The 24,823-nt window shown below is 45.8% G+C and overlaps 1 protein-coding gene and 1 non-coding gene across 2 annotated transcripts; both read left to right on the plus strand.

The window, feature by feature from the left end:
* The first annotated feature begins 529 nt into the window (after positions 1 to 529).
* Positions 530 to 649, plus strand: LOC119462941 (U5 spliceosomal RNA). The gene has a single exon (XR_005194298.1). It is a non-coding gene; the product is annotated as a U5 spliceosomal RNA (small nuclear RNA).
* A 3,747-nt stretch (positions 650 to 4,396) lies between these two features.
* On the plus strand, positions 4,397 to 20,576 carry LOC119461414 (mucin-19-like). Its single transcript, XM_049672873.1, has 5 exons — positions 4,397 to 4,433; positions 4,535 to 4,834; positions 6,122 to 9,635; positions 18,765 to 18,839; positions 20,329 to 20,576. The coding sequence occupies exons 1-3, from the start codon at positions 4,397 to 4,399 to the stop codon at positions 6,772 to 6,774; spliced, it is 990 nt and encodes a 329-aa protein (XP_049528830.1). The 3' UTR covers positions 6,775 to 9,635; positions 18,765 to 18,839; positions 20,329 to 20,576.
* The last annotated feature ends 4,247 nt before the right edge of the window (positions 20,577 to 24,823 follow it).

The raw sequence follows: 24,823 nt of genomic DNA on the forward strand, positions 1-24,823 counted from the left end.
ATATCAACAGTCGATAGCCATGTCGAGAGAGAACGTGCTGTGATTCATGAAAATCGTCGTTTAACTGTTCGAGAAGCTGCCGATGAAGTGGTCATCAGCGTACGATCATGTCGTCAAATTCAGGGACAAACTTTAGATGCGTCCTGCAGGTGCCGAATTCGTGCCCCGTTTGTTTACTCACGATCAGAAACAGACCCGTGTTGAAATCAGCAAGGAACTGCTTGCCGCTGCCAGTGGCAATGGAAACTTCCTTAAGAACATGAAAACAGACGATGAGACGTGGGTTTATGGCTATTGTATTGAAACTAAGGTGCAGTCGTCGCAGTTGGCGGGTAAAGGGTCTCCTCCAGAAAGTATATTAGAAAATATAGAAAAGAAAGTATCGAGTAATAATTTTACCTAGGAAAATTAAGATTTAAAGCCTTAAGTTATTTATGCACATGGTATATCGCATGAAAGGGTGAACATACCGGCTTGTTAGGTACGGTCTTCACATAACTGGTTTGTGGGCGTGCGGTTGTTGAGACCATCGCTCAGGCCTCCCCTCATATAGACGCACTAATCTTTCATCTTTTACTAAAGATTACCGTGGGGATGGGCAAGAAAATGAGCCAATAGGCCAATTTTACAGCAAAGCTGTATACCTCTCGTTGGGCGGAAAATTTCGTGGCGTAAGCACCAAACTCCAGGTTCACAATTGAAGGCAAACAGCATATCTTTCTTTGCAATCAGGCATACAGCATATATATATATATATATATATATATATATATATATATATATATATACTTAGTGACGTCACCACGCTTTCATTTATCAAAGCGAGACCCATCTAGCTACTCATTCAGTTCATTCTAAGACTGCCATGGGTAGGCCACGGAAATTAAAGACACGAGAAGAACAGCGCGAATACATGAATACAATGCTCGACAACGTGTGAAGTTTGAAACAGCTTCGGTGGGACATTCACGGGATAGCGGCCAATTTTTTTATAGACGACTAAGATAGACATCTCTTCTACAAAGAGCAAAGAGCCGCAACGCGTTGGCTGCTCGCGCTGGGTGACGTAAGGAAAACGTCACCTCGAAGGGGGCGGCAACGCACACGCTGCAGCCTCTCAGTTTCGCTTTCGCGCGCTCTGATAGCCAAATTTCGCTTTTTCACAGCACCTTGGGAAATCGCGCATTTGCAGATTCGACAACTGATATGGCTTTTAGGAAAGAGATCACTTCTATTTCCTGATCACGATGCAGCCTCTCAAATAAAAACTTTAAAAGTTCATTATTGAATTTTTATTATTCAGCAACTGATGTGAACTTGTTAACTTGTATACTTGTAATTACCTTTCACACTGCCCCTCTCACACATCAATGGCGTAGCCAGGGTGGGGAGCGACACACCGGCAATGGGCATTCCTCCTCCCCCCCCCCCCCCCCTGCCGCCAAAAATTTCGTAGAATGCGGCCTGCTCAGCCTCCCCTCTAACTCCTTCATTCTCCCCGTGACCGGTCAAATGAATGCCCCCCACGCTCCCCGGAAAAGCATTTCGGGCTATGCCACTGCCCTCTGCTCGCCACCCATCATGCCATGTCGCCGACTGAACCGTCCTTTTATTTCAAAATGGATATTTTAAAATATTGCTCAAAGCCTTCCTAGAACCACCGTGTATATGATGCGCGTCTTGAAACTACAATATACGAATGACAACAACATTTTCAGCTCCTACAAAGAATAAAGAGCATCAATATGATGTCAATGAGGATAGTTTCTCACGTAAAACAATCTAAATTATAGCTTGATTGAGCTTAGTCTCAAAACAATATTGTCGCTACAATCAGCGCCGTAATGGACGCTCTATGTTCAATTCAGTTATGTTGGTTACTAGTGCTTCAAAAGAATCAGCGTTTATTTCTTGCTTATTTTTTTATTGACGGGTGGATACAACCGTGCACTGAACCTGCCATCACGGGATCAGCAACACAGTGCAACAGTAACTAAGCCATGGAGCGTGGCGGATGATGTAGATAGGTTGGACTAAAAATACTGCATGCAAGCGAACCAGGTTTAACAGGTACATATAATTTCTATGCATAAAATATATTATGTGCATGATACTCTCCACAGAGTTCGAAGGAACGCCACATTTTCCTTGATGGTAACACCGACTTCAATTAGAATCTGTTTTTTTTCTGATTTCAGCATCACTGACAAATGTTGAAACCATCGGAGCAACGAAGAGTGTCACCTTATACTATGCTGGCGGCTGGTACGGGGACGGCGCATTTGGAGGTAGCGGTCTTAATGTGTGGCTTGCGCCAAGCATTACTGGCCCCTTGGCACCGGCCTACACTGTCGACATTGAAGGCCAACCAGCCAGCACACTTGATGAACAAAACATTGGACTTGAAGCAGGTACCGAAGGCTTGGTCAGAACTAGTGGTCCCGGACGTTCATATGTAGGTCCCCGTGTCTTCAATAAACGGACCTGGTGGCACCTCGGCACAGGCACCTCAATTTCAAGCGGAAGCAGGATCCACAGGGGTGTTTCCAGGTGGTACCGCGAGCACCCTGCTGAAGAATACAAATGGGAAGCGATCCTCCGTCTCTAGTATCAAACCATCCGGCTCTACTAATGGTATCCCTGAATCCCCTAGTGTAGAAAGAACACGAAACATTATTGACGTCGGGCATTTAGGAAACAGTGCCATTTATCCTAACCTCGAAATACTTAAAAGTCATACCAGCTCAGGTGAAGCACCTGTCTCCGCACGAGTTTTTTCTGTGGGAAGCGGGACAAGACATCCTGGAAGTATTAGAGAGCATCACTCCACACCTGCCAAATCACAGCATGCCTCAACTGTTAATCCTGAACAAACACCCACTACAGTAGGCTCTACGTCATTCGATGCGCCAAGACACTTAGAAGCTTCTGCCAGTTCACGCATCCCCGGAACAGTAGGCCCACTAAGCCGACATCTTGGTTTGGAGAGAACACGTGCATTCGAAGGAACCATCCCTGCTATTGAAATAAGCAGGTCACCCGAAGCGTCCAGTGTGCCCAATACATCTGCCAGTGAAAACAAACGGTCTGGCTCCGTAGTTGGTATTGTATTATCACCAAGTGCCGGAGGCTCTGGAACTCATTAATCCATCTCTAGCCCCAGTAGACACCACAGGAATTAGAACGGCAGTAGCCGGAAATTCGCCTAGCTCAAGCAAAGCTGCATCTGCAGGAAACTTACTTGTTGGCAAGACGAGAGCAGGATCTAAAAAGTATGGTCACAACGGCTTCTCTGCCCCTGAAATCATACGAAATGGCATTCCACTTGGAACCTCAGAATCATCTGCAGGTCTTGGTTCCAGAAACTCCCATCCTTCCGGCCACTTTCTCGGTATCGTTCGTGCAGGAGGCACAGAAACTGGTGCGGCGCTCCGACGGCAGCCGATCTTGGGAAATACACCGAAATCATCCGAAGATTTTCATGCTGATACCTCGAGAAGGCATTTTGGAAGTAACAGTGAGCCTAACTTCTTTCTTCCTTTAAAACAACCAAATAGTTTGGCCACTGGCGGCTCAGAATTCGCCAGTACAGAACACTCCAGAACCTCTAATCCGTCGGCAGGCACAGAAGGTTACGCTACTTCAATAGCCTCTGTTAGAAACACCCAAGGAAGACATCCGAGCTTCGAGACAGCACTTGGAAGAGCAAGAGGCATGCCTGCTGGAAGGGCAAGCATTCAGCCTCAAGGTTCCAGGGAGTATGACTCCTTCCTTAAAAGTAAACCATCTGAGTTTTCCGTTAGTCCAGCAATATTACCAAAGGAAGGGGGTTTCAAAATCAACCATCCTTCCGGATACTTGGGCAGCAAAGCCACTCCCGCAATCATGATATCTGGCGGCGCCCTTCGAGAATATCCCAGTTTGGGCGAAACGCCTGCATCCGGAAGTTTTCCTAGTAGCACGGGAAGAAAGCTTCAAACTAACGGCCGGTATGGCTCTATAGATTATCAAAAGCTTCCATCTGGCTTTAACGTTCGCGTCTCAGAATCGAGTGTAGCACTTGGTGGTACTGCGGAACCACTATTAGGCGGTTCTGACGGTCATCACTTCACTGGATCTAGTAGCAACCCGCAGCCCAAGTTGAACGTAGCAACTGAATCCGCCGGTTTGCCTGGTGGAAACGCGAGAGGAGCGCATGGAAGCAACGGTGCCTATGGCTCCTTTATTGATACGAGTCTACCATCCGGTTTTTCAATTAACAGCGCAGAAGCACCTATAGGAGTGGATTCCGATGTATCTCGCTCTTCCGAACGCTTAGAACGTTTTGTTGGATCTCCAATTGTTGAAGCTGGTGGTACTCCTGGGCAACCTTTAGGCTCACGCGATTCACGTGAACATGCACGAGGTTCCCCTGCTGGTAGCGCAAGAACACAGTTTGAAAATAACGGTCAGTATAAACCTCACGTCCTCGAAACACAACCATCTCGTTTTACCGTTGGCACCTCAGAATCCCCTGTTGCTTCGCTGCCTTCAGTACACCTTGAAGCTTCCCCAGGTTCTGGAAATACTCGAACTGTAGGTGTGCTGGAACACTTGCCCGGTTTAAGCAAGTCACCTCAATATGCCGAAAAAACCGGAGCGTACGGCTCTTTCACCGGTACAAGTCTACCATCCGGCTTTTCAATTAGCAGCACAGGAGCACCTATAGGAGTGGGTTCCGATGTATTTCGCTCTTCCGAACACTTAGGACGTTTTGCCGGATCGCCAATTGTTGAGGCTGGCGGTAACCCTGAACAACCTTTAGGCTCACGCGATTCACGTGAACATGCAGGAGGTTCCCCTGCTGGTAGTGCAAAAGCACAGTTTGAAAATAGCGGTCAGTACGGACCTCACGTCCTCGAAACACAACCATCTCGTTTTACCGTTGGCACCTCAGAATCCCCTGTAGCTTCGCTGCCTTCAGTACACCTTGAAGCTTCCCCTAGTTCTGGAAATACTCGAACTGTAGGTGTGCTGGAACACTTGCCCGGTTTAAGCAAGTCACCTCAATATGCCGAAAAAACCGGAGCGTACGGCTCTTTCACCGGTACAAGTCTACCATCCGGCTTTTCAATTAGCAGCACAGGAGCACCTATAGGAATGGGTTCCGATGTATTTCGCTCTTCCGAACACTTAGGACGTTTTGCCGGATCGCCAATTGTTGAGGCTGGCGGTAACCCTGAACAACCTTTAAGCTCACGCGATTCACGTGAACATGCAGGAGGTTCCCCTGCTGGTAGTGCAAAAGCACAGTTTGAAAATAGCGGTCAGTACGGACCTCACGTCCTCGAAGCACAACCATCTCGTTTTAGTGTTGGTACCTCAGAATCCCCTGTAGCTCCACTTCCTTCAGTAAACCTTGAAGCTTCCCCTAGTTCTGGAAACACTCGACCTGTAGGCGCGCTGGCAAACGGGCCCGGTTTAAGCGAGCCACCGCAACCTGCCCAAAAGACTGGAGCGTACGGCTCTTTCGCCGGTACAAGTCTACCATCTGGCCTTTCAATTAGCAGCACGGGTGCGCCTATAGGAGCTGGTTCAGATGTATTCCGCTCTTCTGAACGCCTAGGAGGTTTTGCTGGATCTGGAATTGTTAGAGCTGACGGTACTCTTAGGCAACCTTTACGCTCACGCGATGCACGTGAAATTGTGGGAGGTTCCCCTGCTGGTAGTGCAAAAGCACAGTTTGAAAATAGCGGTCAGTACGGACCTCACGTCCTCGAAGCACAACCATCTCGTTTTAGTGTTGGTACCTCAGAATCCCCTGTAGCTCCACTTCCTTCAGTAAACCTTGAAGCTTCCCCTAGTTCTGGAAACACTCGACCTGTAGGCGCGCTGGCAAACGGGCCCGGTTTAAGCGAGCCACCGCAACCTGCCCAAAAGACTGGAGCGTACGGCTCTTTCGCCGGTACAAGTCTACCATCTGGCCTTTCAATTAGCAGCACGGGTGCGCCTATAGGAGCTGGTTCAGATGTATTCCGCTCTTCTGAACGCCTAGGAGGTTTTGCTGGATCTGGAATTGTTAGAGCTGACGGTACTCTCAGGCAACCTTTACGCTCACGCGATTCACGTGAAATTGTGGGAGGTTCCCCTACTGGTAGCGGAAAAACACAGTTTGAAAATAGCGGTCAGTACGGACCTCACGTCCTCGAAGCACAACCATCTCGTTTTACCATTGGCACCTCAGAATCCCCTGTAGCTTCACTTGCTTCAGTACACCTTGATGCTTACCCTAGTTCTGGAAACACTCGACCTGTAGGCGCGCTGGTAAACGGGCCCGGTTTAAGCAAGTCACCTCAATCTGCCGAAAAAATCGGAGCGTATGGCTCCTTCGCTGACACAAGTTTACCGTCCGGCTTTTCAATTAGCAGCACAGGAGCACCTATAGGAGTGGGTTCCGATGTATTTCGCTCTTCTGAACACTTAGGACGTTTGGCCGGATCTCCAATTGTTGAAGCTGGCGGTAACCCTGGGCAACCTTTAGGCTCACGCGATTCACGTGAACATGCAGGAGGTTCCCCTGCTGGTAGCGCAAAAGCACAGTTTGAAAATAGCGGTCAGTACGGACCTCACGTCCTCGAAGCACAACCATCTCGTTTTACCATTGGCACCTCAGAATCCCCTGTAGCTTCACTTGCTTCAGTACACCTTGATGCTTCCCCTAGTTCTGGAAACACTCGACCTGTAGGCGCGCTGGCAAACGGGCCCGGTTTAAGCGAAGCCACCTCCATCTGCTGAAAAGACCGGAGCGTACGGCTCTTTCGCCGGTACAAGTCTACCATCTGGCTTTTCAATTAGCAGCACGGGTGCACCTATAGGAGCTGGTTCAGATGTATTCCGCTCTTCTGAACGCTTGGGAGGTTTTGCTGGATCTGGAATTGTTCGAGCTGACGGTACTCTTAGGCAACCTTTACGCTCACGCGATTCACGTGAAATTGTGGGAGGTTCCCCTGCTAGTACCACAAGCAAACAGCTTGAAAATAGCCTTCAGTTTAGACCTCACGTGCTTGAAAGACAACCGTCTAGCTCTACTGTGGGCACCGCGGACTCACCTGCAGCCTTTGAAGCCTCGCTTCCTCCTGTGCACATTGAAACTTCTCCTAGTTCCGGAAACGCTGGGGCTTTAGGCACGCTGACAGACGTGCCCGGCTTAAGCGAGCCACCTCAATCAGCTGCAGGGACCGGAGCTTACGGCTCCTTCTCGCCTACAAATCTACCACCAGGCTTTTCAATTGGCACCACAGGAGCACCTATAAAAGGACGTTTCGATATATTCCGCTCTACCGAACTCACAAGAGGTTCTGGTGTATCAGGAATTACTGCAACTGGTGGGGCTCTGGGGCAACGTTTCCGCTCAGGTGAAGCACGTGAGCATTCAGAAGGTTTCCCTGCTAGTAATGTGAGAAGACAGCCTCAAAATACCGGCCAGTACGAATCTCAGGTACCTGGAAGACCACCATATTATTTTACCGTTGGCACCTCACAACCACCTGCCTGCCTCTAAGGTCTCTCATTCTTCTGTAGGTCTCGAAGGTTCCCCTAACTCAGAAAACGATGCGAGTGTAGGACCGCTTGCAAAGCTGGACGGCTTACGCGAGGAATCTCAATCCACCAAAACTTTCCTTGGCAGCTCGATAAGGCATTCAGCTACGAAAGGCGGGTACAACATTTTGTCTGGTATGTAGGACTTGGCAACCTCGGCACCACGGGATCACCCAATTATACGCGAGACAGAATCGTCAACCCTCCCGGACACATGGGAGAGTTTGCCGGCCCCGGATTCACCGAAGCCGCAGGCACTCTGAAATTGCAGCCCGCCTTGGCCGGAACAGCCCAATCTGAAGCAGGCTTCCCTACTACTAGCAGGAGCAAGCAGCTTCAACCAGTACAGTCTGGAAATAGTGCTACTTATGGCTCACGTTATCCCGAAATTCCAAGCTCTCAGATTACCATTGGCCCACCAATGTCACCTAATATAGTGGACTCCAAAGATTCAGATCTCTCTAAACATAGAGCCGGTTCTGGTGGTTCACTAATCAATAGAATTCGAGGCGCCATCGAACGGCCTACTAATCTTGGCGATGAAACTAGATCTGAAGGAGGTTTCAGTGTTGACAGCAGGAAAATACAGCCTGAACTTAATGCTGCTTACAGGTATGTTCCAATAGCTTCTACACGTAGTTCTGAGATAGAGAAAGCAGAATTACCCAGTGGAACAACAACCCGCTTCTACAGACCTAGAACACGCCTAGGAGAATTTACGAGTTCTGAAATTGACAGCCGACCCCTTCGTTGGCTCAGTGTCCAAAGAGGAGTACCAGCATTCGAAGGTGTTACTGCTGGTAGCTGGAAAAAACTGTCAGGAGAAAGCAGTGGCCACGAAGCCATCGCCCCCATAAGTCCAACCAATGGCTTTAGCAATGGTTACGCAGGCTCCATCACTGAAAATGGTGGCATAATCTCCAAACCAGCCATGCGCTGTAGTTGATACCAGTGGTTCTCAAATTATCGGAGCCAGGAGAATCTTTGGGCAGCAGGTCGGGTTTGGAGCGGCACATAAACCCGAAGGAGGTGTACCTACCAGTGGAGGGAGAGGGACCTCTGGAAATACTGGTGGGGATAGCTTCCTTTTTCCTGAAATGGGTTCATCGGCCTTTACCACTGGTATTAGAGGATCCGTTAATGAAGCAGGCTCCAGGATTGCGGATGCCACCAGACACTTTATAGATTCCGCCAATTCTGGAATAAACACAGTTGGAGGCAACCTGAGACGGCCAGTCCGTGTCAGTCAATGGACCTGAGTTCGAAGGAGGATCCCTCGGTGTTCCTAGGGGACAACCTGGAAGTACTAGTGGATACGCTTTCATACCTCACGATAGACCATATGACACTAATATGGACAGCGCAAGATCTTCCAACGAAGTGGGCTCCAGAATATCTGATGCTTCGGATACATTAGGTGCTAACACTGGTTCTGGAATAACTCAAGCTGGAGGCACATTCGGCTGGAAAGATGGCTTGGGCCAACTTCCTGCATCCGCAAGAGGCTTCACTGGACGTAGCACGAGAGGGACACTTCAAAGTACCGGTGGATACAGTTCATCTGATTTTAGAAATGAACCGCTGCCCTTTACTGATGCCACCAAAGGATCACCCAATCTAGAGGGTTCCAGAAATGCCATTCACGACGGACGCTCACGAGGTTTGAGCTCAGGCTTCCCTGGCTTGTATGATTTCTACAGGAGACCTAGGGTGCATTCCTACCGTGGGGAAAATCGAGGTAGCCACTTCGCCAACGTCGACAGTTTCGTTGGCGGTCGTGACGACGGTGTCATAAATAACAGCGACCCTGGTTTCCTTGTCTCCAGCAAACTTGGCCGTAGACCACAGACAGGCTACCGCATCAATTATGAATTCCCTCGTTACGACGGCTCCCTTGAAGGTCACAATGAAGACACGAGCCGCAGCAGCGCTACTGGTTACTTTGGCAACAATGGTAACAGCGGCCGCCAACGTTACATGCCGGTTTTCTCACCTGGCTCAACTAGTGACCATGACTCGTACGTATCCAGCCGAGAAGCCACCGCCCGGAATAGAAGGTATGATTTGCAACGCATTGGGTAAGAGTTTACAAACATTGTGAAAACTTTCTCATGTTTAGTACTCCGACTAAGCACGAAAATGACAGACAAATCAACCGCTGGCCTTACGTGTTTGCGTGTCTCTAGAATAATAGTTACTTGCATGCGCCTACAAAATTTGGCGAGTCCCAAAAACTTTCTTAAAGAAGCAAAACAGTTTCTTGAACGATTTAATAAGGCGAAAGCCTTAGGTGTCTATGCTGGCGGTGACCTTGGGGACATTGCGCCGTGACGAGAAATGACCGGCGCCGCAAAGACTAAAAAGACGTCTAAAAATGCTCGGACTGACGTAACATTTTTCATGGAGGTTCCTGTAAACAAAGTAAATTAGTGGCTTGAAAAGAAAATTTGGTACGTTTCAGTCTGGGTGGGAATCAAACCCGGGCCTCCGCGGTGCGAGACGAGCACGCTATCCTGAAGAAACCGCTGCTTTTTTTTTCTTACATGGTATTTATTACATCATGTATATGCGAGAAAAATACTATCTGCGAAAAACGTGCAAGAACTAGCCAACACATCTCATATTCATGGCCTAGAAAGGACCTAAAATCTCGTTAAGCACATCCTGCACGCACAAAACTACAAGTAGCCTTGATCTTAAAAGGTGGAAAGTAGCTTTGATCCTAAAAAGGTGGCAACGACAAGCAACGTAACAAGAGATGGTACCAGTCCGGTTGAAACTCTGTCAAGTCATACAAGTCCTTCAAGTGACAAATCATTTGAGCGTAGTGAAATTTCGACGAAACAACAGGTTGAGCGTTTCTGTCTAACATACGCGTCTTCCATGAGCTCTGTAGTCCAATTATGAAAAACATATCAAAAGGCACGTCTTCCCCGTGGGGTGCAATCAAGTATCGGATGGTATGGTGATTCAAAATGAAGTCTTTCTTGAGAGTTCTTTGGAGCACATCCCAAAATAATATTGCGTCTTTACAACTTATGAAGCGATGCTCTATAGTCTCAGGTACATCACAATGGCGACAATTCACAGTGGATACAAAAATTCCTTTTTTGTGCAACCAAGTTATGATAGGTAATGTTTCACTGTCTAATTTAAAGAAAAACGTTTTTGTACATGGGGATAAAGGCATCTTGCGGACTCGTTTAAGTACGTCTTTCCATGGCAAACTGGAGAATGTAGAACGGTAAAGGGGAGGTGGGAAAATCATTGATATCATATCTTTGTACAGTTGTTTTCTGGACACTGTTTAGAGATACTCAGTAGAGAATCGAACCAAGAGGAACTGCACAGCGAAATATACTTCATACATAAAGCCCCACAAACAAGGTCTTTCAGAATATTGGGATGAAACAACCAAATTGGGTAATGCATCGACTAAGTTCACTTGTATGAATGATCGTAGTATTGGGTGTGAAGTAACTCGAAATAAGAAGAAACGCCAAACAGTTTGTCGCACATCCACAAAGTGAATGGTGATGAGCGGGCGAAGCACCGGGGGATCATTCGGGTAACCGTGAATCCCCCGTGGGACAAGGCTCGGCCCTAAGATGCTTCGCCCCGAAAATATTTTTGCAGCCAGGGACAAGTGACAAGCCGCTGCCCTACCAAATATAGAAAGGCGGTGTGGCATAAAGGTATCCGCATGGCGTTGAAGTGCCGGTACACCTTCCCGCCAGAAATGTGCACTAAGCTTATATGCATCAAAAGGTACACCAAGGTATCTAGGGGGCACGGTTGTCCATTCTATACCAGAATATTGAGTCGGTGTACATCCCCATAAACCAAACCAAAGACATGAGCTTATTGACCAATTTATCTGAACGCTAGAAACCATACCAAATTTTTCAGTCAATGATAGCACCTTGTCAATGCTCGGTTTGTCTCAGCAGAAAAAGGCAAGATCATCTGCGTAAGCCAATTCTTTGAGTTCATTGCCCAAAATGTTAAAGCCATGAATGTCACTGCATTTGTCATCCAGTTTTACAGAGGAAAGAATTGACACCGGCTCGGACAGATTACCATTAACAGTTATATTGGTAGAACAGTTAGTGTAGCACATGCGAACACCTTTTGTAAACAACGGAGCCCACATTGACGTGTTCTAAAAGTTTGAAAAGGAACGCTTGGTTCACTTGGTCAAATGCTTTTGCTAAATCAATCTGAAGCAATGCAAAGTGATCACAGTGGGACGAGCAGTACTGAAGAGCTGTTCAGGACTAGATGCAAGTTTCTATGGAACGGCCTTTTAATCCGCAAGTCTGGTGAGGTCCAATAAGTAATGCCATTGCATACTGGAGTCGATTAGTTAAGACTTTTACATAAATTTTGTAGTCTACATTAGTCAGTGTATTGGGTCTATAGCACTCCACAAACTGCAATTTTTCTTTCTGAGTACTTTTAGGGATTAAGATAATATGGCTTTTGGTAAATGATTGTGGTAGGCAATCTTCATCAAAACTAGCAGTAAATATATTAAGTAAAACAGGGCTTAATATAAATTTAAAGGCTTTATAAATTTCGCCGGAGATTCCATCAGGACCTGCTGTTTTGAAAAGCGGTAACTGATCAATGGCGAGTTCTATTTCTTGTTGGGTAAATGGTCCACTAATAACAGAACCATCATCCTCTGAGAGAGGGTTAACTAGGAAGACGAAATGTGTCAGAACATCAGGATTTGGCGTGTGAGCTGAGCAGAACAGCACTGTATAATATCTTTGAAATTCTTTGATAATCTCTTCCGTTTTTGTCACAAGCACGCCATTAGAATATATATCTGAGATATGCTTCGAACCGGTGCTAACGTATGGGGCGGAAACTTGGAGGTTAACAAAGAAGCTCGAGAACAAGTTAAGGACAGCACAAAGAGCAATTGAACGAAAAATCTTAGGACTAACGGAAGAGAGCGGTGTGGATCAGTGAACAAATGGGTACAGCCGATATTCTAGTTGACAATAAGCGGAAGAAATGGAGCTGGGCAGGCCATGTAATGCGTAGGATGGATAACCGATGGACCATTAGGGTTACAGAATGAATACCAAGAGAAGGGAAGCGCAGTCGAGGTCGGCAGAAAACCAGATGGGGTGATGAAGTTAGGAAATTTGCAGGGGCAAGTTGGAATACGCTAGCGCAAAACAGGGGTAACTGGAGATCGCAGGGAGAGGCCTTCGTCCTGCAGTGGACATAAAATATAGGCTGATGATGATGATGATTATGATACTTGGAATTTGCATGGCGACGCTCATCAAGTAACGCCTGGCGCGTTGGTTCTTCTGAGTGCAAGGCATGGGTTGTACGAGAGCGAATGCGAGCACCTCTATAGCGTTCAGCATCGTATTTTTGAAGATGGCTTTTAACAAGGGTGATTTCATTTAATATGTGCCAGGTGTTTCTGATTCCAGCTCATGAAGGTTATAAAGGCTTTTCCGCAACATTTTTTCCTTGCACTTTTTGACATACGACCTCATCGAGCTAATTTCGATTGCTATGTCTCTAATTTCCAGTTTAATTATTTCCCAGACTGCAAATGAGTATAAATTCTTAGAAAAGCAAGATGCTAGCAATGAACGTACACGACATGTGAAGTCTTTATCGCTAATTAGGCTTACATTAAGCTTCCATAGTTTCCACTTCGGCTTGAAATTAGTGCGACCATTATCAGCAAACCGAGCAATCACCATGCAGTGATCAGAGAATGGAATAGGCTGCACTTCACATGAAATCCGGCAATTTATGAGTGCTGAAGAAACATATGTGCGATCCAGACGAGCATGGGAACGGCCTTGAAAATGTGTGTAGGAGTACGAACTCCCAGCACAAGATTAGGTATTAATGAGGCCAGCATTATCAGTTATGCATGTTAGCACTTCAGCACTCCTATCCCGCCTGTTCACTGACTGAGCACGATCAGATGGATTGCATACACAATTGAAGTCTCCCATGAGAACGACAGAACGATCGCAATCAAGCACGTTAGCCATAGCTTCAAAAAACTTCACTCGATTAGCTTCATCACTGAAAGCATAAACATTAAGTAAACTCCACAGTACACCATGCAACTGAAAATCGCAACTTATGAAGCGGTCTTGGCTGTCGACGTTGCAAATGAGGTCATAAAAAAGATTTCTCTTTAGAAACAAAAAACAACCCGCGTAAAGGCCAACAGAGTGTGATGCGCAAACAAAGTAATCTGTGAGGAAAGGCCGCAGGGCGTTGCCGGTCATCTCATCGCTTTGTCTCCTCAAACTTTGTCATCCTGAATGGCTACAAAGTCAAAGCGGCCATGAGATAGTAATCGGCGCAGCTGTACCTGGTTCTGTCGAGATCTCAGCCCTCCTACATTCAAAGTTGCAAAGCTCAGTTGCTGTGACAGCGCCATGGTTACTGATAATTGTTTTAAGTATGTTGCATCGAGTTTGGTGACGCCTCGCTGAGAGGTGACACCTGGGCTTCTGGAATTGAATCGTCGAGATCCTCTGATCTTCTTAGATGCTTTACGGTGAGGTCCTTTCAAGGAAGAATCGCTGCCTTCCGTCGTCTCCCCTGACCGTGTCTCGTACATCGCACGACGCTTCGCCACTGCACCAGAACCAGGCGCACTTGCAGTAGGATGCTCGCTAGGCTGTGGCCCAGCACTCTGCAGATCAAGCGTAGGCACGGCAGAGGCACTCACATCACCACTTTCTTGCGGAGCAACTGATGACACGGTAGAGGAACGCACATCAGAACTTTCTTGTGGTGCGAGCGACGACACGATCGATACATCCACTACATCTTGCTGAGGACGGTGGTAGGACACTGTCTGCACAGCTTCAGACAGTTCCTGTTGCGGTGGTGCGTGATCTTCAAGCGCGGTTGATGTAACTCCGCTTACTTCCTGCTGAGGCAACGCTGATGTGCCTTGAGCCACATGTGATGTCGTTGATCCGATTGATCCAATTCTGTTGACAAACCTCCTGTTGCGTCGAGGACTTCCGTTGCGTCCATGAGATGTTCTTGGACCACCTCATCAGGGGGACGCGTGCCATGCCGAAGCTTATCAGCATACGTCAAAGCGGATTCATCAGATGAGTGTCCAAATCGGGGACAACTATCACAACGAGGCGTACGACATTGACGGCGTATGTGTCCCACTTTATTACAGCGAAGACACAGTGGTGTCCTTCCGGGCATTAAAATAAGACATTGTATGCTACATACTGTCAAAAGATGTGACACCTCGCTGACAGAGACACCATCATTCAATGACAGCACGACGTCCTGGTTCAAAGTCCGCATGTCTTCCATGTCTGCGAGTCTCCAATTTTCAAGCTTGATTGACGTAACTTTTCCATACAATTGAAGCGCTTCCCTTATATAGCCATCTTCTAAATGCTCAGGGAGCCACAGGAGCTTCATTTTTATGGCTTTTGGCTCGGGGTCTATCACCATTCAGCGCCAGTTTTTAACTAGGAGCTCCCCATAGTTGACAAGTGTTGTTTGAAGAAATGGCTGTTCCACGGTTCTGGCTTACTAAAGCTGTGCCTAGTGCGTGCCTCATTGCACACTTCACGGGGTCACCGAGACGCGCTCGTGCCACGGCTCGCTCGTTTGTCGTCGTCTTCCACAGCTGGCTCCGATGCCTCTGATCATGCCAGCGTTCCCATACTGCTCCTCGCGCTCGCGTCACTGCCCACGCGTTCGTCATCGTCGTCTTCTTTCTTTAAGCTTTAATACACTAAAGCGTGAAATTTAGAGCGCTGCATTTTACCTTTGTGGGCAGACGTTCGCAATTATACCACCTATACAAGCCGTCTTTCTCCATGATCTCCGCCAGTATAGAAAGAGGTCTAGTTGAAGCACAAAATTAAGCATCTCGCTTAGTCAACCTTGACCGCGAGCACCGACATCAAGCTCGGTGCCGTGCACTAGCCGTTCGACCTGACAATTTACTACCGCATAAATTTCTACCGTATACCTGTTGCCACCTGACTTTTACGCAGGACATTAACTACTTTCTTAATCTACAGACTGCGTAAGTATTCAGTGACGCCAGAGCACTCGCGCGTGCTTAACACAATAAATGTAATAGTTGGCGGCAAGCTTCGGCAGCATGTGGTCTCATAACGCCCACGAAAAAAAAAAACTGTTACACCACACGTGCATATAATTGCAGTAGTTGTGTGGCGAGAGCAAGAATAATTAAAAAATTTCAAGCACCCTAACCTATCTGGCCACTAAGTATTCTGAAGAAATGTTACCACAAAACCGGGTTTTCTAGATCTGTATTTTGGAATAAAATTGGTTTTATTCTTCCGCATACGCAATGGGAGTCAGGACATCTTTGACGAAATAGTGAGCAGGACCTAATGCTTTTAATAAATGAATTTGATAACTTCAGAGTAGTCGATGAGCTTCACGTGGTCATTTCGGATAGTTCGCCAGCCTCGGAGATTAGTGCACTACTGGGATGAAAGTTAGAAGACAATCGCTGGAGAAAGTTTACCTATGTGACAATGTGACCTCTTTGTTCTCTCATTACGGTATGGTTAATCAGTAGTTCTGAGGTCTGTGAACAGCGTGGACTTTCCACCTAATACGTTTATTCCAAAAAACGCTGTAGGGCACTCAAGTTGTGGAACGTGCACATTTTATATTTCAGTATCTGTGCTCAAGGACTTCGGCGGGTAATTTATTTTAGCCGGCCCCAACACGCAACAATAATACCCCAGTACTTGTGGTTCTGCTGCACATATACAACTACGCTAGTCGCATACCACGCGTTACTCTGCATGGAATGAAATATGTAGGCGGTTCTGTTGTGCGCAGAATTGAAAGAGAAAGTACATGCTTAACGAGCACCCTGTAATTTATTCACTGTATTCACTTTTACTGTATCAGCTTTGCGCTTAGATTGTTCTTTTACAGCTGTTCTCGTCTCAATGAACCAGATTCTTGAGCCTTCCACATCATGGCAGTGAAAAGAGCTAGACATTCCACCTATAATTGGCTAGTAAGTGTGTGGTAACGAAATGGACTTACTTCTCAATATATGTGCATGTCCACTTAACCAGTGAGCTCAATTGCTCACAGCACCTCGGGAGCCGCGAAAGTTCTGCCACCACATGATTCTTAACTATAGATACGGAAGCTCGAATGTACAGGACATGTTTCATTTGAACACGATTGGATTCGACAAAGATGCGAAACAAATAGGTGTCGGATACATATATATCGCATAAATGTTATTTTGAGACATTCAATCTTACTAGATTTTTGTGGCAACGCTTGGTGAATCATAACGTTCCACACAGTTCCACACTCAATGAGGTTGGAATATGGGCTATTTAGGCGAGCTGTGTGATTCTAAGTAACTCACTGCTGATTTCCGTTGATTTATTCTGATTTATCAACATGTTCCAAACTGTTTGTAGGTTCTAATTTGTTAATCTAGCTGTTGGTGACAAAATCTAGGAACTGTAAAGCTCTTCATGTTCCTCGTGCCCTTCCTGGTACTCCAACAACAAACCGAAACACGAGCAGTTTAACACTATGACAGCAATTCAGATTCAGGCGAGGCGCTTGCGTATTTCTTTATGAGTGTACCGACTGCAAACAAAAGTTTGTCGGCTGTCGCTTCCATCACTGCTATACAAAAAAAGCATGACCTCCTTTAGATTCATTCATACAGGCCTGCATCGACTATGCATTTGCGTTTGGCAACTGCACTAGCACTGCACAATTCTAGGCTGCATGACTAGACTGCAAAAAAAAAAAAATTCTTCTGAAATGCGACTCTCCATGCATTACTTTCTATAGTGTAATGGTGTTCTTGATTCCGGTGATGCTTATTTGGTCTCCTGTTTACCCCTGTTGTCACCGTTTTAAGAACAATAAACATATTCAGATAAGCGCTTCCAAGGAAACGAAAACGCATTATTTACGCAAAGTAACATTTACCTCATTGCACGTTATTTTGTTTCTACGGTTTACGTACGCGATTTACCATACAATATTTAACGTACGTTATTTGGCAAGTTTAACCTACACAATGATACGTACAGAGGTGAGCAGCCCTTGTCTAGAACGCTGGAATGGCGGCTTCCGCGGCTTCCGGAGCCAGCCAGCGACGTCTAACGCTATCTGCTGTGTCCGACGTCGAGCGGTGGACACGTTTGGGCCCAGCAATTACCGTTAGACGTCACTGGCTGGCTCCGGAGAGCCCCGGAAGCTGCTGTTCTCGCGTTCTAGAGAAGGCTGCTCAGTTCTGTACGCTAAGAAATAGCGTTCTCAAGCATGCCGGCACCTCTAGCGCAAATTAACATGTGGCTTACCTGTAATAGTTCAAATGCGCTTTTGCTTACTTTATATACGGGCATGTCGTTTCCCTTCTCCCCAATTCTTTGTTTCCATGCTACGAAGTTACATCATGCAATACTAACTAGCCCGTTCTCGAACACTGTTAACCTCTAAATGCACTTGAGGTCTAGTTATGACCGCACAGCGTGTCTAATTTCTGAGACCGGCTATTCTGAGACAGAACGCGTCGGAACCTAAACAACTGAACGTTTGCTAATAGAGTGTCCTGTCTAGGGCATGTTTGAGATGATGTAGCAGACCATGCTCTATATTTTAAAGTCTTTAAGTATGCGTTCTCATACGTTAAACTAAACTTATCGAGTGGACGTGCACCATAACGTCCAACAAAGGTGTTCGCGTTTAGCGCACGCCAGGTGCCAAACGTTATTTTAAAGCTTTCTAAAAAAATTGTTAATCTGACACGATAGTTCTGCGGAAGCCCGAACAGTGGAGGGAAGTTCATGAAAGGTGAACATTTCCATGCACTCGACTATGGCATGAAGCTACCAAGGAAACCCATACGGGTTTCTCAAATAGAAAGCTTAACACTTCAATAAACTACTTCTTCTCTTAACACTTCAAGAAAAATCCCATACCAAGGCGAATTTCTCTTCAACTGCGAAGCTTTCTTTATAGAAACCCGGTAGGGTTTCCTTGGTAGCTTCGTTATACGGTCAGGTAAGTGATAGAATTCTCATCGCTTAATTAGTTAACATGTAGCAATAAATATGACGCGTCTTCACATGTTCACATTATATATATTTATTTATGACCATGTGTTTTCCTTCTAGCCCATTTCCTGTTTCCACTAGTAAGCTGTGATTGAGCGTAAGCACACCTGGACATCATAAGCAGGTCAAAGTAAGGTAAGTTTCAGCACCTTCTTAGATTCTTGTGGTTTGAAAATGTTATGAGATAAAATGTTGCTCGTCTGCATGAGCTATTTAAAGACTAACGTCAACATCACCTTTAAAATATGTTTCGAACAAATGACACTAGTATACTACATTGTATATATACATAAGTAAACCAACTAGGAGCGAATGAACACAACGTTTTCGCATTTTTATTCTTTGAAGAGGAGTAGCCGGCACCATTAAAGGAGCAATACTCTCCTTCAATTAGATATAAAAATATTAATAATCGATTGAAAAAATATCAGTTTTGGTGAGGCAGCAATATACTTATAAATGTCGAAACAGCATTTTTAGTTTTGAGTTGTTCTCGCTGATTTACCTCATTTCGAAGCTGTAAACATACGAATCAGGAGACCAGAACCACAAAGCTTCTCGTTCATAATAGCTCATTACCGTTGGCCATCAGTCTTCGCTAATAATATGTCCAGCATTAAGATTGCCTAACAATTTTTCTTGAGAACTATTCTAGCGCAAAAGCTTTTTTTTTAATACGGGCACACCTTTCCTTCCTTGTACTTCAGTTTATTAGCGATATTATTTCAACATTCTGTTAAATCTTTTAAAACAAGATCCATTACAAAATCGGAGAATGCATCATTACTTAGAACACGCTGATCATGTTTTAGACAGCTGTCAAAAATTCCCACATCAGGTAATTCGTAGTATATAACACTTCGTAATCGTTCAGTTGTCTTAAAAACCTCGGCAGAAGCACTCGCATTGCATTGTCATGTTATATTCTTACAATGCACATGACAGTCTGATGTTAAATCCTACGTAATTACTGCCTTAAAAAATTCATCCCATACAACCTTCCTCCTGCTGCGCATAAAATGTGATTTAGAATATGACATTTTAGGAATGATTATCACACTACGATTGCAAGAGGCTTTCATTAAAAGTGTGCTAGGAATTCCTAAAAGTAACACCAATCGTGTCAACGAGCTGCTTGCTTCGTTGCTTTAAAAATGGAAAATGCCACACTGGTTGACCATAAATGGCTTGCGTAGCATTCCTCTTTAAGCGATAACTTAATTTGAATATAAAGAACTAAAGGTGTGTTCATTGTCATTCTGCCACTTGTTTATTCGTAGACTTCCATTCATTGTCGGTTCTCTGTGAGTAACGATTTTTCATATTGCGAATAAGTAGCTCGAAGCTGTCTGTTATTATTCATAAAATTGTTATCAATATCGACAAGGTATCAGTTACGGTTTTGTTGGGAAACTCTGAAGCCTTTATGTACAAGTATTGGTCAACTGAAGTGCATCGCAGTTAAGCATGATTAACATGTACAACAATCTACCTAATTTCGCACCCTGTAAGCACGAAGTTCTTATTGCACATAATGATGTCTTAAAAATTGCTAACGTGTTTCAGTAAGCAAAGCCTTATTGCTTTCTTTTCTTTTTGTTTTACTTCTATGTATACCGCTCAGAAGGCATGGCATCATGGTGGCGTCAGCCAATTTTCTTCGGTCCAGGCCACTGGAACAACAGCTACGTAAACTACATGAGTGGCAGTATTACCTTGCTTTTGCAAGTGCTGAGCTCCCAAAATATAACTGCGTTTGGTTAAAAGCCGTAAAAAACGTTCCTGTTTAAAACATTCTATCCTATTTTCCCACCTGCACGTACTGCCCAGTAACAAACGACGACTTTCATGCTTTGTATGACCAAAATAAAAGTTATTGTACAGTTGCTGTTTCCTACTGAATGCTGGCATTCCTTTTTTTTTTTTTTTAAGGGTCGAGCAAGATTTTGAAACTGCCACCACGGACAGTTCACGAATGTGCATTGCAATAACGCCACAATGAGAACAACAGCCGGAATTTCAGTTCAAATATATTTCGTGTTTCTTGCGTGTGAAAAGGTTGTAAGCTATGACAAGCATGCTTAATCCTAACATTGGCAATGCACGGCTGGCCGCTTTGAATTGAGGTTACACACGGCATACTAGCTCTAAATTAAGAAAATTGGACCAATTGTTCAACCAGCAATGTTACCGTAGCCTTTAACAGTATAATGCTTGAGAGAAGCAAACTTTATGTACCACTATTTTTTCTTGGCCTGTCTTTAATGCTCAGCGTTCACTCAATTCGTATCTTATTCGTGTCGTATTTCACGCGCAATTACTTCGAGCTTGACTGCTTTAGTGTCGACACTTGGTTGACCCTTTCTTTTTCTTGTAGAAATTACAACGAGATAGCCAAATTCTAGAAACGCCAAACCCATGTGAAGTGAGCGAAGACCTTGTATTCCAATGCACGCAAGCTCGGCGTTCGCGGCAAAAGCGTGGCGCGTACGAGTCTACGTGTTTATAACCCTGTCTTGGCCTTCGTTTCGCGCCCATTATTCTTCTATCCTGTGCGGCTATCGGAGCTACACAGAAGCACTCAGCGGAGTTGATTTATGCAATGCGTGCGTGGATGCATGTTAAGGCCATATGGCCACTACAATGAACAAAAGCTTGGAATGTGTAATACTATGCAAGACTGCGCGTGACGTGCCCCAATTGAACCTGCTAAATGATAGATACGAACAGAGGCACAAGAGATACGCGCTATGCTTAAGCGTTTATGGTAAAACCTCAGTTTTCGAAGAGCTGGAAGCATTACCTCAATGACTGCGGAATGATCCGAACTTGAGCTTGTAGTCCAAAAAGGAGAACAAAAGAATTTCATGAGTGAAATAAACAGAATGCGAAAAACGGGACATGAAATAGCGGAAAGCACCTAGCGATGTCCTCTCCTTCCCCCGTTTAGCGATCTCCTTTTTCCGCAATGAATCTCGTTCGAAGATGTGTCTCGGGTAGAACGCGCGATTCCGCTAATGGAAAATATACCGTGTGCGGTTTTGATGCTTTCTATGAACGAACATGGTGGCAGCCATTTTCCCTTTATAAACTACAGTAGAGAATGCCTATACGAATGCCAGTCGACAACGCACACTTGAATACAAGACCAGCCAAAGTCGAGCGCTCACAGAATCTGCATACGGCCTACGTACTCAATATGCAGTACATATGGTTTAGGCGCATCAACAATCAATGAAAAGGTAGGTAAAGTTTACACGTGCAGTTGTATTGATATATCTCCTTCTTTGTGCGGTCCGTCCCACAGATTGTGTAACTAAATGTTCCTGAGCTGTGCTGCTAGAGAATCTAAATGTCATACAAAAGAAGCCAGCCTGCGAAGAAGGTACAGTAGCGTTCAATATGAGCAGCAACATGCTAAAAATTGGTTTTCAATATGTCAGCAATTGGAATGGCATGGAGCTCTGCAATTTTTCGTAAATCGCCACTGCCATATAGTTTTGGAACCCCCTCAACCACGGGCACCTTGCTGCGCCACTTATATTGGACAGTGATCGGTAAGCGCACATATAGAATTGTGCGCGCGAAAATGAGCAGTATATGAGGTGTTACATTACACAATGAGAAAAGCAATTTTGATGCATAAGCAAACACTAACTTTACTAAAATCGTGTAGAATGTGTTCAAAGTTTCCTGGCAATTTAGCAGACTACAAAGGCGTCGGAAGACGTGGATAAGCTAGGCAATTGGCCATTTTTGACGTAATGTCGCTAATACTGTGACCTATAGTATATTATGTTTTCATTCTGCACCAAATTATTTTTAAGTCAATATTACAAAGCTTCTGCACACGTCGTGTCACAGTCAAGTTACATAAATTATGCTCGAGGTCTCGTAACACTGTTTGAAGCAGACCAACCTTTTCTGGCAGACAATCGCCGCCCCAGAAAGCTATCGCAAATATCACCGCTTCCAAAAGTCACGAAAATGGATTGCTACGGTAAATTGCTATCACGAAGTGCGAGTTTCCGTCATAAACTACTTCGCCAGTCTCTCATATCATAACATTAATTCCCTCCTCGTGACTTCGGCCGATTGAAAAGACGTTTTATTTTCGATGGCATGGTTCTTTTGCCTTATTACGAGGAATAAGAAAGGGAGTGGAACGCGCACTATGAAGAGCGGGATCTGCAACCGCTTTAATAGCCCGTGAAAAAAATCAGAAGTCACCCCAGGGCTACGGGATGGTCCTCTGGATGGCCAAATTCACTCCTCGTTGCTCAGCACCTCATCTTGGCGGAGGTGCTTTTCCCGCACCGTTTCGCATGCCGGACAGACCCACTTCAGGTGTTTGGCGCTGGGTCGAACGGGTTGCTTGCCATCGGGACAGGTGTGGCAGCAACTGCAGGAGCCGTGTTGTCGTCGTCAACGTGCACAGCTTGCGGACTTACCTCATCGTGACGTCTAGCGTAAGTGCGCCACGTTTCTAGCCAGTTCTGCGTGAAGGTGAAGCCAGAGTGCAGCCGAAAAGAAGCACCCGCACAGCGCGAGGTAAACCTGGAGGCAGTGGGTGGAGGTTGGGGGGCACAGTGTCTTGCCGGTGCTTCTGTCACTGCTTCTTAAAGGAGCACTATACTTCATCAGGATCATGAAAATCAGACTGATAAGTTGCAGGCCCCTGTGAAGTGGAGCCGTTGAAAACTAGAGCCTACGTCACCTCACGGGATTCATCGCTTCCGCCAATATCCCTTTCACTTGGAACCCAATAGATGAACTACCTCTTGGCTGCACTTGCATCGTCAGCTGCCGCCCATGTATGGTGCAATAGACTATAGCGGGACTTACAAGCACGATGTGCGTCTTGCGAATCCGTTTACATATCGAGGGTGCTTTTGCCACTCGAGGAGCGTAGCGTGCTGTAGAGAATCCGTGTAATGACTGGTAGCTCAAAATTCATAGAATGCTGGTGGGCGTCGATGGCTTTCATTCCTGCTTCATCCCTGTCTGCATTAACATTATAGAATGGGATCGCCTATTTCCCCTTATTGACTTAGAGACATACTATGTCTGTGTAAAGATGAGCTACCGCATCTGTGACCTGCGAGGCTAGGCCCTATTCGTGCTTCCAGGCATATGCTGCACGGCGTTCAGCCTGATTTGAACACCGGTTTCTAGGTGGAGTTTTGCTGTGTTTGATGCAACATCTTCCCAGTGTGGTATTTCCTAGGTTGTCGGCGGCGAGGCAACCTCACGAACGAGATAGTGTCATGAAGTCCTTCCTTGTCGTGAGTGGTGGACACGGTGTTCTCGGCTTCTCCCAAATTGTTTTCGATGTTGGTTAAACCTGTGATATGCACAGCTCTTCCGCTCTGGCGTGCTTACCTTGGCTATATCAACGACAGCATTTATCCTTGTGCTACGATAATTTTGTTAATGGGGGCGAAATTCAAAACGCCAGTGTACCGTGAATTCGGTGCGCGTTAGAGAAAACTAGGTGGTCAAAATTAACCCAGAGTCCTCCGCTGCAGCATCTGTCAAATCATATTGTGGTTCTTGCACGTGTAACTCATAAATCACATTTTTAATTTGCCTCTTGTGCCACTTCCTTGATTGCTTTAAGCGCGCCACATCGAAAGCATTCTTCACGTGAACGGCCACGAGCAGGAGTGGGTGTCTACTGGTATTACGGTGCTCTCGCAGAAGCGTCTTGTTCAGCGCCCGAAGGTTGTCTGGCGCAGCCGAATGTACGCGGAAGCGGGTTTGTACCGGGTGAAAAAAATTGCGCGATTCAATACAGTACGAAATGCGCGTCAGAAGCAACCATTCTGGCAACGTAAGGCAGAATGAATGCCTACTGAGTAGTATTGGTATATATGACTACTGATTTATTCCATGCTTGAGGGCACTCTCCTGTGGCCTAAACTTCGCTGATAATAATGAGAACATTAAGTAAGTCTTGCTCACCGCCGTCCTCATGTTGCCGTTGGTGCCGTTGGAACTCCCTGGGTTTTCCAAAGCAATGCCGAGCTCAAATAGAGGAAAGCGTAATTCTTCGCCCTCTGCCTGTGATGGCGTCTCCCGATGGTACATGTGAGATTTTGGAGGTTGGACGGCTTGCG

This window comes from Dermacentor silvarum, chromosome 8, assembly GCF_013339745.2.
Source record: "Dermacentor silvarum isolate Dsil-2018 chromosome 8, BIME_Dsil_1.4, whole genome shotgun sequence".
NCBI classification, from domain to species: domain Eukaryota; kingdom Metazoa; phylum Arthropoda; class Arachnida; order Ixodida; family Ixodidae; genus Dermacentor; species Dermacentor silvarum.